Source organism: Varanus komodoensis, unplaced genomic scaffold (assembly GCF_004798865.1).
Source record: "Varanus komodoensis strain SLA01 unplaced genomic scaffold, ASM479886v1 scaffold28, whole genome shotgun sequence".
Classification (NCBI taxonomy): Eukaryota; Metazoa; Chordata; class Lepidosauria; order Squamata; family Varanidae; genus Varanus; species Varanus komodoensis.
In genome coordinates this window covers 337,134-352,591 of record NW_025335727.1, presented here as the reverse complement: position 1 = coordinate 352,591, position 15,458 = coordinate 337,134, and the positions used below count along the sequence as shown (strand labels likewise).

General features: G+C 49.5%; 1 protein-coding gene across 1 annotated transcript in view; it reads left to right on the top strand.

Moving 5' to 3' along the window:
* The first annotated feature begins 16 nt into the window (after window positions 1-16).
* Window positions 17-15,458, top strand: part of ECE2 (endothelin converting enzyme 2) — a 38,175-nt gene continuing 22,733 nt past the window's right edge. Inside the window, exons 1-3 of the mRNA XM_044434482.1 lie at window positions 17-148; window positions 11,735-11,821; window positions 14,085-14,229. Of these exons, the coding sequence (XP_044290417.1) occupies window positions 104-148; window positions 11,735-11,821; window positions 14,085-14,229 (277 nt within the window). The 5' untranslated portion in view covers window positions 17-103. The remainder of the gene's footprint in view (window positions 149-11,734; window positions 11,822-14,084; window positions 14,230-15,458) is intronic.

The following is a 15,458-nucleotide window of genomic DNA, read 5'->3' as shown; positions in this document are numbered from 1 at the left end:
CAGCATGGCCCGCGCCGCCGCCACCGCTCCCGCCGCCGCCGCCCGGCTCGGCCCCGGCTGGGTGCGGAACTAGGGAGGCGCGGCGCCCGGCGCCTCTCCGCCCATGATCGCCAGCATGAACGTAGCGCTTCAGGAGCTCGGGAGCACCGTGAGTGGCGGCGGCGCTGTCGGGGAAAGGAGGCGCGGGGCCTCGCGGCGGGCGGGCGGGCGCGCGGGCGGGCTGCGGGGAGCGCCGCTGCCGGGCGGGGCAGGGGGCAGTCCCGCGCGGAGTCGCCCCCGGCCCCCCGGCGCTTCGATGCAGGGCGCCGCTGAGCGGGACGCGGGAGGGGGGCTCGGAGGAGGAAACCGCCCTCAACTTTCTTTTCCCTCGCGTCCTGCCCCCCGCCCCATCGCTAGGACAAAAAGCCTCCATCATGATGCCTCGTACATCGGTACGCAGCCTCGCTTCAGGAGGGGTGGGCTGTTTGTTTGTCAGCTGGAAGAGCTTTTCCCCAACCTGGTGCCCTCCAGATGTTCTGGACGTCAACAGCCATCAGCGCTGGCTCAGTGGCCCATGGTCCGGAATGCTGAGAAGCTCACGACATCTGGAGGGCCCCAGGTTGGGGAAGGCTGCTTAAGGAGTGCCATTTTTTAGACAGTCTGAAGCTGCCCATCGTTACTCTATGCAATCTGCCATCTTCAGTAGAAAGCAAGTCCTCAAGGAGTTCAGACGGATTTACTCCCAAGTAATTGTGTGCATAGGATTGGAGCCCTCCCACGTTGGCACCTCAGCTGCTGCTCTGGCTTCCATACGTCAGATTGGACCCCACTTGGCTGGCCAGTGGAATGGGGTTCGCTTCCAGGTGGCATCCCCATCGCTTGCCAACGTGGTGCACAGCTCAGGCACTGAGTTCCTGCCTCGCCAACTCAGCACATCAGTCGTAGTTGCATCTAGAACTCGCTGCCTCCTCCCAAGCCTAAATTGCCCATCGGGCTGATTGTGAGGAGCCCCAGCCAAGGACTCGTTGTGCTCCCTCGCTTGCCAGGACTCCTGTGATTTCACAAAGGCACCAAGGCCTCACCTCCCTGGGGCGTCTTGCCGGTTCAACACACAAAATCTGATGCATTACAGAAACGGGAGGGCAGGGAGCGGCAGGTGGGGGACCAGGAACGTGTTTCAGCAGCCCATGGGATGCTGCGGTTGCTTCAAGGTTGCTTTGCGGGACAATCTGTAGCCTCCTGCTGCATAGGAGTGAAAAAGGGGTGGGGTTGCCTGGCTCGCTCGCCCATAGAATCTAATCTAGAACATTGGAGGATGGGGAGGAGAGCGTGGCTTTTCAGAAAAAAATCAAAGCTGCTCAAGGGACTGGCCTGGATGTGAACTTTCTCTGGGCCCAGCCAACCTCAGAGTCCATGGAAGGCTGTTCCTCTCAGTTAACCTGCTATGGTGGATCCGATCTCAACCCTGAATGTGGGGAATCAGCACAGGAGAGGCAGGAGGAGGAAAGCAGGACCCTCCTCTCCAAACTGCGGTGTGTCCCTGGCCATCACTCGGGTCTTATTCAATAGCCCGCAGAGGGACAGTCTCAGGGTGGTGGGAAGCCTCTTCTTGCAAATGCTGAAGCGACGTGTTGAGGTTGGCCGTTGTGACCTGCCTAGATGAAGGGAGACCTCAATCCAATTTCGGGTCTCCACTGATCCTGTGGCAGGCTGCTCCCCAGCAGGAGTCACTCTCAAGCTCCAAACACTCCCTACAAATCCCAGTGGAGAAGCAGGGTGTTCCTCTTCTTCCTTAAGCACTACCCGGATGTGGAGACACTCCCGATTCCCTCTTTCCTTGTCCCTGAAATCAAGCCTGTCCCTACCAGAAGTTGCTCAGGAAACACCGGGAACAAGCCCCTTGGATCTCGAAGAGGCAGGATGCAGGGCAAGCCTTCTGCAAGTGGCCGCAGCAAGGCGGGAGACACCACGTGCGTTTGTTTAGTTGCCACGCGCATTATTCTCATGCTGACCCTGCATCTTTATCCCACCTTTTCTCCAAGGAGGCCCGGGCAATGCACACAGCTTCCTCTGCCCCATTGCAGACTTGTGGGGCAGGTTCAGCAGAAAGCCAGTGCCGGGCACAAAGTCTTCCAGGGATCACCATGGCTGAATGGGGACTAGAACCCAGGTCTCCCCAGCCCAGCATTCTAACATCGAACTGCATTGTACGGGAAAACTGCCGAGCATATTAAAAAGCATAGGGACTTCCCACTGACATCCCTCCCACACCTTCTGTGCCCGCAGGAGCTCATGCAGGTGTTGCCCTGTCAGTGACTGGAAGCATGTGGAAGGGCTCACAAAGACTTCCATCCTTACGAAGGATGAACATGAGCTGGACATGTTCTTAGAGGTTCCTTTGTGGATTTCCTGGCCTCCTTTTGGCACACCACTGCTGTGCATCCACCCAGAAGGACAGAGCTCCCTTTTCTCTAGCTTTTCTGTGGAGAGTTCAGATGTAGTGTGCTTTTGCAGAGTAGGAGCAAGTATGTCTCATACCCCTGATTTTATATTGGAGCAGACCTTTGGGAGACCCTCCCTCTGTGGCCAGAATTTCCATTTCCTCCAGTGTGAAATAATTATTTGGAGTAGATGACCCAATGTAGAAGAAGCTTTGATGTGTGAGACAGAAGGATTTGATGACACAGACACTCTTTCAGCCCGATTTGAATGGGTGAAATGCAAATGAGGCCAAGGTCAAAATGCAAGCATATTTTTGTGTAAACTCTTGCTGACTGTAACTAAGGTAAGTCCATAGTTAAGAAAGAAGAGGGGCCATGGGAAGGGGAGTGGCCATCTGTAGACTTGAGCGTCCGCATTCCTGCTGTACAGCATTAGCTTTCCAACCTCCTACCTTCAGGGAATTCTTTTCCCATTTATGTTGTGTCAGGAAACCTGTGTTCACAGTAGAAAATGTTGAAACCGGGGAGGGGGGGGGACTGGTGTACAGTCTCTTTTGTGGTTTCTAAAGACCAAACTTACCATGGTGAATACCATGACTGGGTCTAGAAAACACAGCTGACCCACAATAATAAAAGTCACCATGGCTTGTCATGTTGTCTGAACCCAGGATCATGTTCAGTCCTGGTTTGAAAGTATCACAGAGTTTCCTGGTAAGAAACAGCCATTCAGCCTCTCTGGGTGGGCCAATAAGGAAGAGGCAAGCAACATAGGCAGAGAGCAATGCACCTTGGGACTGAATTTCAGGCACAGTGGCTGATGAGATACATGCCAACAGTGGGAGGACTGAGCAGGGAGGATGCAAACCATGATGACCATGTGATTTGGGGTCAACTGTTGTCCTGTTCTGCACGTGAACTCCCCTTTGGTGTAGCAAGCTACAGTTTCCTACAACTATGTGTTGCAAGGGAAGATTGACAGGTAAGGAGTCTGCTCAGTTTCAGAGAAGCTTATCTTCTCATGGAGAAACTCCAGATAGGGCTTGAAGGAATTCCGTGGTTTCCCTGAAGGGATGGCTTGAAAAGCCACGACCATAAATTAGTACTCTGTTGGAGAATACAATGTGCAGAATAGAAGAGCTGAAATGAAGATGTAACCTTCACAGGAAAAGTTTATTTTTCATTCATCCTTTTTCAGGAAAGGGAAACAAAGAGCCAAGGAATTGCAAACTACAGGAAAACTTTTTAGCTTCACGTAAAATGGGTAGGAGTGGATAATTTTATTTCTCTAGGAAATGGGCATGCCTGAAGCTGGCAGAGTGGGTGGGTATCCCCGTTTCCAACTGCCAATATGGTAGAACATATGCGCAGATCAACGGTTCCCAGGAACTTTCCTCTGTGACTCTGTTTTCTTTTTCCTGCCAAATGTTTGTTCATCACAAAATGGAGCGTGTCTCCTGATTCAGCAAGAAGTTTGTTTATTTTCAAAACCTGCTCACAGGACTAGGTGAAGGCGACATGTTCTTAAGCCTTGGCTACTTGCCATCTAGATGCTGCGGAAGCACAAACAAAAATGTCATCTCTTCCTCCTCTTGAAAAAAGAACACAAAGGTCATGATCGTGGGGAAGAAAGCAACTCATGCATTCTGTTTTCCAGCAATCTGACACGGTGGTAAATGTGAAAACTTGGAGACACTGGGGTACTTGTGCTCAACTGACTGCAGGGTTAACTCTGAAACCGAATGATGTTTCTCATTGTTCACACTGTGGACTGGGACCGCTTCTGCAGTGGCCGATCTTCAAACTTGCAGTGGTTCTCCTGTTGACCCCAAATAAGTCCTCCAGGATGCAAAATGGTTGTTGGTAGAAACCTGCTGCCATCTGAAACAGCAACATTGCTTCAATGTGGTGACCTGACAAAATTGATGGAACTTAGTATTAGATGAAACGGCAAAAGACCGCCTGTGCTGGCGGAAGAGCTGGATCTTCTGACTGTGTACATGACCTTTGGAAAGGATGTCTCTTCTGCAGCAAGGCATCCATAGGTCTTTGTGAGGGCTTGGCCCTGGCCAATAAGCCTCATTGCTTATGAATCAACGTTGTCTCCCACTTTTAATAAGCATAATGTAGCTACCAGTTCAGCCACAAGAAGGCTGCTACTGTGACAGGATATAATGGTTTGGCTTCGAATTCAGATGATAGGAGAAATAAAATCCCCCACTGTTGGTGCATACTTTTGACCTTGAGCTGATTTCTAAGTCCCACCTACAGAATCGTCTGTGGGAAGAGAGGACGGTTGATGTATCTCAGCCTGCAGCATCAGCCAAGGAGGGCGGAGCAAAGATGCTTCAATTTGATGTATTGATAATCTATAAAAAGCCATAGCACACGTGAGAGAGCTCTGCTGGTGCCATCACCTTTCCTGGTCTAAAATTCATCTCTCTCACCTACACTGGTTTTCTTTTCGGCTGCACATGTCAGCTGCTTGGTTATTCATGCTTCTGGAGAATTTTGTAACTGGGAAACTCTACCTTACCGACTAATCATTATCAGCTAATGCTGCACGTGGAGTTTGGAGGTTTTTATGGCTTGCTGCAAGGAAGTAACCACTTTGCCGTTTACTGCCTGGGATACCTTCTGCCTGGACTTCTCAGCTGGCCTAATGACATGCCCTCTTCCTTAGATTTATGATCCTCCCTAGGGTTCCATACATTAAATCCTGGTATTGCCAGCACTTCTTGTACAATATAAAGCCAGTCTTCTCGGAGACCATGGATTCGTGTGTGTCACTGAGCACCTGCGTTTTGATGGCTGAGAAGACCTTGCTTGGAGTCTCACAGCACAGTTTTGTGTCTATTTAAACAGGAAAAAAATAGCTGGCTGCGGGATGCCAGAAGCTGCAGGGCCTTGCATCTGTCTCTTTATGCACAGGATTGCATTTTCAGTGACTTGAAAGAGTGTTGTTTTGCCCGGATTTTTGAGATTTTTCAGTGCAAGCTCTGCTGTTGGACTTTGTGGGGCTTGTTTAATTCTAAGCCTGTTTCCAGAACTGAGACCTACAAAGGGTCATTTTCAGCATAAGCTCAGAGGGGAGAGCTTCCTTAGTGCTCAGGGATTCCTTCTGGTCTAGCCTGGGTTTCTGGAATGCTCCGTAACTTAAGTCATGGTCCATTAACTTTCAAGGGAATTGGTTGGTAACTTCTAAGGTGAAGCGCTGTGACTTTGGAGCTGCAATCTGGGCCACATGAACAGCCTTTAAACGCAGCTAAGTCGTGAATTCCATGTTTCCGTCATTTGGGTTTGCTCCTGTGGTCTGGAAGCCAGGCGGACCGAAGGGTCTCATACCTGGGATGTGTGCCATCGCAGCCTCGACTGGCTGCCCTGGGGCACTGCCCAACCCTTCTTTCTTGTCAGTCATATGGGGGTGCTTAGTAGGTGTCCACATTTCTGCAGGGGGAGTCCTGCTTTGGAGTTGCGCCTCACTTTTACACCTGATAAGGATGACATTTGGAAGAACCTACTTTGCTCTCAGGAGTCTCCCTGCCCAGCTTCTTGAGTTTCCACCCAAGTTCCTGGTTTCCTGATAGGAAAGAAGGCCAGTTCATGGCAGGAACTCACACAGAACAACAATGGCAGCATCTTCGCAGGACAGGTGACCCCGCTGTGTGGCTCCATCTGGATGACTGAATGAATGCAGCCATCACACCTGTTGCTGGAGACAGAACAGAATCCTTCAGGGGCTGATGGGCAGGATGCAAAGTGAATGCAGTATGTCAAACAGAGACAGAACGAGCTTCCTCCTCTGGGAGATAATACTTCGGGATCACAGGGACTCTTAATTCTCTATTTCTTTCCTGTGGCGCCGAGAAGCAGTTCCCTTGAAACGTTTCTGGGAATGGCTTTGGTGCTAAATATATAGACGTGCTGGTTCATGAATATCCTTTTCCCTTCCCAGAGTTGGGTGAGACCTTTACTGGGCTAATCAAAACGCCACAACAGTGTGTCGGCTTTCAAGTACCCCAGATCTCTTCATCAGGCTGGAGGATTAAAAAATTAGGGGATGGGGAAAGAAATGGGGAAGGCAAAAACACAACTCGCTGTGGCAGGCCACTGGATCAGCTGTTTTGGCCCAGGCGCAGACAAAAGTTTTCCGATCTGAATGCATTAGTCAGTGATTTTGTAGCTGTAAAATCATACCTGGCAAGGCATTCTGGGACAAAGAAGCAATGGCGGGTGGCCATTTCTGAAAACTGATAAGCCAGATGCAGCCCAGCTCTGTCTCCTGCTTTGGGGCGAAAGGCACTTTTTTCTGAGCCAGCAGGAACAGAAGTTGAGAACAAGACGCGGTGCTTGTTGCAGCCGTGTATTTCCGAGCACCAGCGGGGCAGCGTGCCATTGGCCCTCACTCTGGCAGACCTAAGGTCCTTTCAAGGAACTGGAGGCAGTATGGAGCTGCCTTGCATACTAGACGAGATCGGAGATCCTCACCAACGACACCCTACCCAAGGGTCACCTACCTCTTGTTCTTTTCTCTGCCCAGCCTTGCAAAATAAAGGATCTTTGATCCCTTCTTGGATCAAAACAGAATGTTGCCCCTTTAGTGCAACCCTCTGCAAACTTCATCCTGCAACTGTTAGCATCCTTCAACAAACCATCCTTCAGCCTAAACATGTACCCTTAGCGTCCTTGGAGCTGTTTGCTTTTCTTGCCCGGATCGAGGCGTACGCCTCCCACTCTGTTTTCATCAGCAGTTTATCCCATGTGTGGATAGACAGGTCTCTAACTTGACTCCTGTGCAGAGGCTGGACAATGTTCCTTTCCTCGCGCCCCTTCGTGTTTGTGCCTGCCGTCTCATCTAGATCACTGCAGGCCAGCAGCAAACCACTGTGCCCAGATAGGAATGGCTGAGATTGTGGCTGGATTGCTCTTTAGCACTCGGGTATAAGGCCGTGCCTGTATTCTGGGAACGTGTCATCTGATACCTTGAGAGTCAGTTGTTTTCTAGCTTTCGCCCTTCCTGTTTCCATAAGGTCTCTGGAGAGAAAACTGAAAATCTGTGAGGCCATAACAAATGGGGGCTTGGAAGCCAGGAGGGGCTGGAAAAAGGGGTTGTCTTTCAGCACCCAGCAAAACTCCTAGCACGTTCTGACTAACTTGTTAGTCAGTTCTGAAAATCTCTGTATACTTAGACATTACTTCCCTGTCTAATGATTCCACTGCTTATGGCCTTGCCCCCAGCCATGCTAACCAGCTCACTTTGAAAGTGGCCATCTGTCCATCCATCTTCCATACTGTCCAACAGCCAATGCTCCCTGGTTGGTTCACAGCAATCCATTAAAACACAGTCTAAAATGCATCACAGTATAACCTTAGAAAAAAATCCATGCACAACATTTAAAGCCACATTTAAATTTGAAGGTCTAATAACTTAAGCAAGATAAAACCTGGATTAAAAATGAACACAGCCCTAACTAATTAAATGCCTTGCAGTAGAGGAAAGTCTTGACCTGATGCCAAAAATATAGTAAAGTCGGTTCCAGGCAGGCCTCAGGCTCATTCAACAACCATGGAGCCACCACTGAAAAGCCCTTCTTGTCACCACCCACCAAGCTTCCCTCCCAAAGAAGGCTCAAGGAGCACCCCCAGGCTCCCAACTTGCTCCTTCGGGGAGAGTGCAGCCCCATCTAAAATAGAGTTCAGTCCAAGGAATCACCCAGCAACGGCATCTCGGTTTTGTCTGGATTGGGTTTCAGTTTGTTAGCTCTCATCCAGTCCAGTCGGAAGGTCCTCCAGAGCCCTCTGGAACCATCCAGGGACCCACCAGTTGCCAGCCTCGGGCCCACTCGGGAGCCACATGTGGCACAAGCCTGTGTGATATCCGACAACTGAGAGCGTGTTGGTCTCGGACTCGGTTCAGCTCGCCTCTGAGCTAACTGCTGCCTTTTGGTAAGTCACTGTAGCACTTTTCGTAAACGGAAAGGGTCTTGTGAACTGCATTGCGGGGGCTTGTCAAGGACACCCCGCCAAGTGAATGGTGACTTGAGCTAGCCCAGGACCAGCAGACCGACTGGGTTCAGGCAACACAATAACTGACACTTAAGAGTTGAGTGTGAATTGCTGAACTATGGGTTGTTGTTGTTAAACTGTGGGTTATTCTGGTGTCTAAACCTAACTGCCCTAACAAACCATGTTAACCACAACCTATGAAGAGAGCCCATGGTTTGTTGCTGGGTTGTGAACCATGGGTTGTTTACCATGGTTTGTTATTTCAGCTGGGTTCGGAGAACCCAATAACCCATGCTGCAACAACAACCTATGTTCAGCAACAGCCCATACTATCCCTCAGTGATTCCCAAAGTGGGTGGCACCACCCCCTGAGACAGTGGAAAGACCCAGGGGCGGGCTGGGGGCGTGATTGCTTGTTTTAAGTTTGCAGTAGAGCAGTGGACCTAATGCAAAGAAAGAAGCGTGGGGGCGCTAAGGTTGCCACTGAAGAGGAAAGGGGGCTGCAGGCAAAAGAGGTTTGGGCACCATCGGTCCACACATATGCAACCCTTGAGGGTGCACTACCGTATTGTCTGAACCAGTTTCGGTCTATTGCAGCCCATCACAATATGGTGACATTGCCACAGTCGTAACAGACCGCAGTGACTGGCCATGCAGAGTGTGCATGTGGCCATGTTCAGCTGCACACCCCTGCAGGGCATTTACACGTACAGGCCTTTTCACATGGCTGCGTTGTCACCGGACATACAAAGATGGTGTGGTCCCTTCTAGGACTTTTACACACATATGGGATAGGTCACTTGTGAACAGGACCAGCGTCCCAGGCTAACCTACTTCAGCCCACTTCACAACATCGTTGTGAGAATAAAATAGGATTCGTATTGATGGCATCTGTATGCCTTCCCACGGCATAAAGTTATGTCAGCAGCTTAGAGTAGATAATACCTCCAAGTGTGCTAACTGCAGCTGTTCTGAAGGAGGATAGGATAAAAGTAATTGATTAATACTGGTGGCATTAGTATTAATTAGTGTTTGCAGCCAGAGGCACCTTTAAATCCCTCCTTTCTTCGGATACACGACCCTCTGCTCATGGCAACCTGCTTGTGTGAACACGGACTGGGTGGCTTACTGCAGGGAGAAGATCAGTTCGCGTGCAGCGAGCAGGGGCAGATCGGCCCTTCAGAATGGCCTCCGCGTCGTGGCTGCTTCGCTCCACGTCCCCCAGCCTCGCATTTTGTGGCGCTTCAGAGGTCCCTTCACGAAGAGCCCGGCTCCATCTTAGTCCGGCATCAGCCCCTTCTTCGGCTTGGCCACGTCTGTGCGGAAAGCTCAGGCGCAGCACACTGGGTGAAGGCAGAAAGGTGCGGAGGAAGCAGAGGTGGCGGCTGCAGCGTTGCTAGGGGACGGGGCTGCAGGTTGCCAAGAACAGGAGGACAAGCCGCTGAGAAGCCAGTCTGACACTTGTCAGGAATACTGATGCCGAACGAGCTGGTGCGACAGCCATGGCAACTTGCAAGGGGTGAAAGCCTCCTTAGCCCTCTGGGGCAGATGCCTCCTCATTGCCAGGCTCTGAAGACTGTACTTAGGCCAGCAATGCCCCCAGCACTGGGCAGGGGGACATGCATGGGCCTGAGCGGGATACACAAAGGCACCCTCCCAGCCAAGCCCCCGACGGGGGAGGGATGTCAGCTGCAAGACTGCAAATGGGAATCTCTTGCAGCTGTGGAGCAAGGGATCCCAGGAGATGCTGCATGCATCGATGCAAACACAAGCCCGGAAGCCTGAGCTGCAGAAGAGAACTGGAGATGCTGCTTGATTCGGGGAGCTAAACTTCCTCGTCTGTTAATTCCTGCAAATCAGACCAGTATTAAATGCACGTCCCCTGGATTCAGAACTTGGCAGCAATGAACGAGGAGCTACGTCATTTCAAATGCAATTTATCCAAAGGGATAGACCGAATTAAGCCACAGCTGATGTTAAGAAAGCCATGTGCGGAAGCATTGGTAGAAAAGATTGATTTGGATCATTTCCTTTGAATATCAATCCTAATTCCTCTTGCTACCAAATGTGAATATCCTTTTTTAAACATTTTCTAGAATTAAAATCCTATTATCTGCTCTATCAGCTTGTCCTAACCTAGGAGTCGATCGGTGGTTGGGAAGGAACAGATGCGCTTATTAAAAGTGTGTGTGTTTTGTGTAAGGCAAACAGAACTTCATTCTTCCAGCAACTTGGGTGCAAATCCAAAGATGGAACAGTGACAGAATGGTTTTGTTTTGTAGAATTGCCCCTTTGAACAGCTGCACAGCAGGGAGAAATTCAGTCAGTGGCTGCATCTTTCTTCACCTCCACATTTCTGTACCAGGACAGGCTGCTTCTGTTGAATTAAAATTGAATTGCTTCTGTTGAATTAATTGTTGCCCATTAAAAGCACCTAACCTCTGTCAGGATAAAACATGACCTCCTGGCCCTCTTAGCATGGACTTGTGTTCCCGACTGTTTCTTTCTTGATTCTTCCCACATGCATCTCCATTTCTTTGATCATTTCTAAACTGAGGGAGTGTTTAAGATCTGCGGAACTTTACCTTCCTGTAAGTAGGTGAAGAGTCTCAAAACAGAGGATAACCCTGAGCAAAATTGTGTTCCTTGTAGACTATGGTATCAAAATGCCAAGTGCATTTCAAGCTACGTACGTCCAGCTCTCTGTTAAAGGCAGTTCACTTGGGATCCAGTACATGGAAGTACATTTGCCAAACACAAAATGAAAGTTTCAGCACAGAGAAAGCCTTAAGGTCTGAATTTCAAAGCCACTGAGTCTGAAATGGACTCGCTTATATTGTTGTTGTTTTGCATTATATTCTGCCTTTATTCCCTCTTGTGAGGAAACCAGGGCTCCATTTCCTCTTCTTTGTGCATCACACATATGGGATCTGTACCTGTCTGGAGCCTGTTATTGGGAATAGTTCATAGCTGGGAGCATTTTGGCAAGCCAACACAGCTTCCTTTTTTCCTCTCCACAACAGCCCTGTAAGGTAGGTTAGACTGACGGCAAGTGGCTGACCCAAAGTCACCCGGTGAGCCTCATGACTGAGTGAGGACTAGACCCCAGGTCTCCTGAGTCCAGCCCCACACTCTCACTACCACACCTTGACAGATGAATAATAAAACCATAGTTCCCAAAAGTCCCTTAAAATGAGCTTAAAACAATTGCATGTTGGTTGTGTTGCTGGACCCCTGGTGGAGCTGGTGTTTTGTCCTCTGAATTTCTGTACTGCTAGTGTTTTCTTTTGCATTTTGCTTTCTCTCTTCAGATGTCTGAGTATAAACGAGCAATGTTTCAGGATGAGGATGCGCCAGATGCTACTGGAGATGGGAACACCTCTCCTGACAGTGTGGAGGTAGGCTGGATTAGACCTTCCAGGGACTCAGGACCAGCACGGGATATGTGCACAATCTGCCTGGGACGTATTTTTGGCCTCCCTGTTCCTTCCCGGAGGATTGCCCAGCCGCTGCTTGGCAACACAATTATTATATTAAATTAATAATGGCGCTCTCTCTGTTGCTTGTGTAATTACTGTGCCGAAGCTACTTTCTGAGCTGGAATGGAGACGGGGGGGGGGGGGGGAGGCAAAGATAGAAGCAAGGAATCTGATTCCAGCAGGAAGAGAAGCTAGTTGTTGGGACCGAGAAGGCTGGCTTTTTGCGGCAATCGCTCTTTTGGACTCTTGGCTGCATCCCAGATGATTCAGAATCAGAATATCAACATATCAGAGTGGGATTGAGGAGGGTGGGTTATGTCAAGGTCCTGAGAGGAAGGAGGCGGAGGGGCTTCCCTCGAGGCAAAGATGCTTTGCCAAGCCAGGCAGCTTCTGGGAGCAACCGAGATGTGCAGCCAGTGGGAGGGATCTCTGCGGATGAGGAATTCTCAGACCCAGACCAGGCCCCCCTGGTCTCGACCCCGTGGCAAGGCATCAGCGGGGGGGCGGGGTCTAACTGGATGAGCAGCATGCAGAGGAGAAGTGTGAGCCCCCCTGGAGGGGACGGGGCCCACACGTGTTCATAAGGTAAATGCTAGATTGTTCCCACAGGTAAATACTAGGTTGGGTTTAACAAAGCACTTGGTGCATGTTCAGAGGTTCATTCTGGGTGATTTGTACTTGGGAGCAATAAAGAAGGTTTTGCAAGGAAAGTGGTCGGTGGCTTTTGACAGCTAAGAACGAACCTCGGCTCGCAACACTGGAAGGAAAACAGCTTTGCCAAAAAACCTTTGTTGCCCTCCAAAATCACTGGGGGGATTCAGATTCAATGATCTTATTTTTGATGAAATAAGATGCTTACATATTAAATAATTAAAAATCAAATGGGAGGCATATGACCCCTTTTAAGGCACAGGTGTTTTCAGCCGTTTTTAAAGACCACAATACAAGACCACAATTTAACTCCTTTAAAATGCAAGCTTTAAAGGCCATAATGCAAACTTCAATCAACATTAACAGAAATAACAAACATTTTCTAATTACCTTCACCGAGATCCAGCAATGGTCACACTCTTTATAGTGAGATGGGCTCAGAATATTCCAAAATGCAATTTCCTTTGAATTGTGGGGGTAATTTAGGAAGAAGGGAATGAATTTTCTTCGAGCAAACCATTCTGCAAAATAAAAATCTTAACAGTGCATGGATGCTTAAATAGAACCTCCATGTGCAAAGGCAGTGTACCTCTGCTTATGATATCATAAAATTATAAAGGAGAGGTTCATTGTCTCCATCTGGCCATTGTCAGAACCAGAGTGCTGAACCCGAGGAAACTCAGGGATCATCCAGCCAGTTCTTACATTTTTATATTCGTTCCTTTCTTGACACACTTCAGGACTGAACCCTGGAATTTGGGCCAAGCCCTAGGACTGAACCCCCTAATGTATGTCCACATTGTTTTTCGTTGTGCACCTTCATTTAGTGCTAAGATGGGCGGCTTCCAGGATCTCCTTCACTGTTGTTTTCACTAGAAGAGCTGCACCCCAGTCGCCTTTCCAGCAGCCCCCCCACCTGAGCTTGGGGGCTGCTGTGAAGTTGCCTCCCCTCCAGGGGAGGGGAAGATCCTTCAAGGGCAGGCAACACTCTTCTCTGGACTAACAGGTTGCTCCAAAGGGCGGCAGCCTGAGCTGGGTGCCCCCTCCCCCAGGAAAGGGAAGGCAGGCACGGCCCCCTTCCAGTTGTGCCACGTACAAACACCTCCGAGGTAAGGAAGGGTGAGGTGGCCGCTGTGTCAGAAGTGGCAGCCTGGGTCAGCAGCTGCTGGCTCCGGGGAAGCAGCGGGACCCAGAAATCGCCAGCCGAAAGGTTCGTATGCAGGTCTGCTCACCACTTTTAAAATGGTACCCGAGCTTGTGGCTTCCTTTTTTGGTCTTCTCTGATTCCCAGTTTATTGTGTATCATACCTCCTGGGTTGGCCAGCGATTGTCTTTCAATGGCTCTTTACGAACCATTTTTTATACATAATCAAAATAACGTGGGTTGATGGGGGAGAAAAGCTTAAAATGAAGAGAATCCTTTTCTGGCCGTGGAGGTAGCTGATGTTTTGACAAGTCCATCTCTTGCATGGCCTGCTCTTGCCCCTCTCCCCCACCCTCTTCATCCCCTGGCGTTGCTTGTGCCTTCCAGGTGGGCTTCAGGAAAGGGGATGGCCCCCTGCTCAGCCGCCTGGGCTCCCGGACCCCGCTGAAGCTGGCGCTCTTGGCCCTCTCCCTCTTTGTAGCTCTGCTGCTCCTGAGCTCCGTCATCGCCATGGGCATCCAGTACAGTAAAGGTAGGTGGGGAGCGTGGCCAGGGCTGGGAGGACCACGCGTGGCTCGCATCCACCTTCCACCCCCATTGCAAATGGAATAATTAAATATCTCAGCTCCTGCTCGTGAGGGGAGCGCTGGGGAAGGAGTGCAGCAGGAGCAAGCTAGCCTGGCACCGGCATGGCCCTCTCTTGGCATCAGGTTAAAACTGCCCTCTGTTCCTAGACCAAGATGTTTAATGCTGTGTGATGTTTTATATCAGCTGTTTTAATTAGGTCTGTTTTTTAATGAACTGTTTTATATTTTTGTATATCGGAATTTTAGCTCTTATAAAGTTGCATGCTGGAGTTTTATGGGGTGCTTTATTCTGTATGTATATTTTGTATTTGACTGCTCAGAGAGCCTTGGCTATTGGGCAGCATAGAAATGAAATGAAAACAAGAGCAAGAGTATTCTTGTAAATCGGATGGTTCTTAAGATTCCTCCATCCAAAGATCCCTTTAGTCATTAACCTGGCTGCTGAAGGATTCATGCAGGGAAGTATAGCTTCCATATAGCCTGAAGTACCTGATTTTGCCTAATCTTTGAAGTTAAGCAGGGTCAGGCCCGGTTCAGATCAGGATTGGTGACTCAGATGTTGTGAACCACTCAGAGAACTTTGGCTACAGGGCAGTATAGAAATGTAATTAAAAATAATAGTATCTATTGTGGATTTGCTGCCCCTTGCAAAGATTTGCCTTCTGGCAAGATACTGTCTAGGAATATATTGCTCTCTGTGTACGGCGCACATGACAGAGTGCTGAGGGCAGGTCCCTGCAGCAAGGAGGCTGCAATTTAAAATTTGACATTGGAGTAAACAACCGAAGAAGAGAACTAGAGACAGGAGTAAACTGGGAAGTAATGGGTTCAAACAATGTAATAACCCACATCCAAAGGTTCGATATGACTTGAGTATGGACTGTCGTTGAATTTGGGTTGTCAGTGAAACTTTGGTTATCATGTTATCTGAACCCAGAGAAGATAACAAATTATGATGACCAACCCACAGTTCACAACCCAGCAACAAACCACGGGTTCTCTTCACGGGTTGTTCCTGGTTAGGAAGTGATGACTTGTTAGCACAGCTGGGTTCAGATGTGGTTTTAAACCATGTTTCAGCAACAGCCCACACTCAGTTGCTGAGCATGGGTTATCGTCTTCTCTGAACCCGCAGTATGTGGTTATTTTAGTTCACATGCTTGGGCTTAATTAC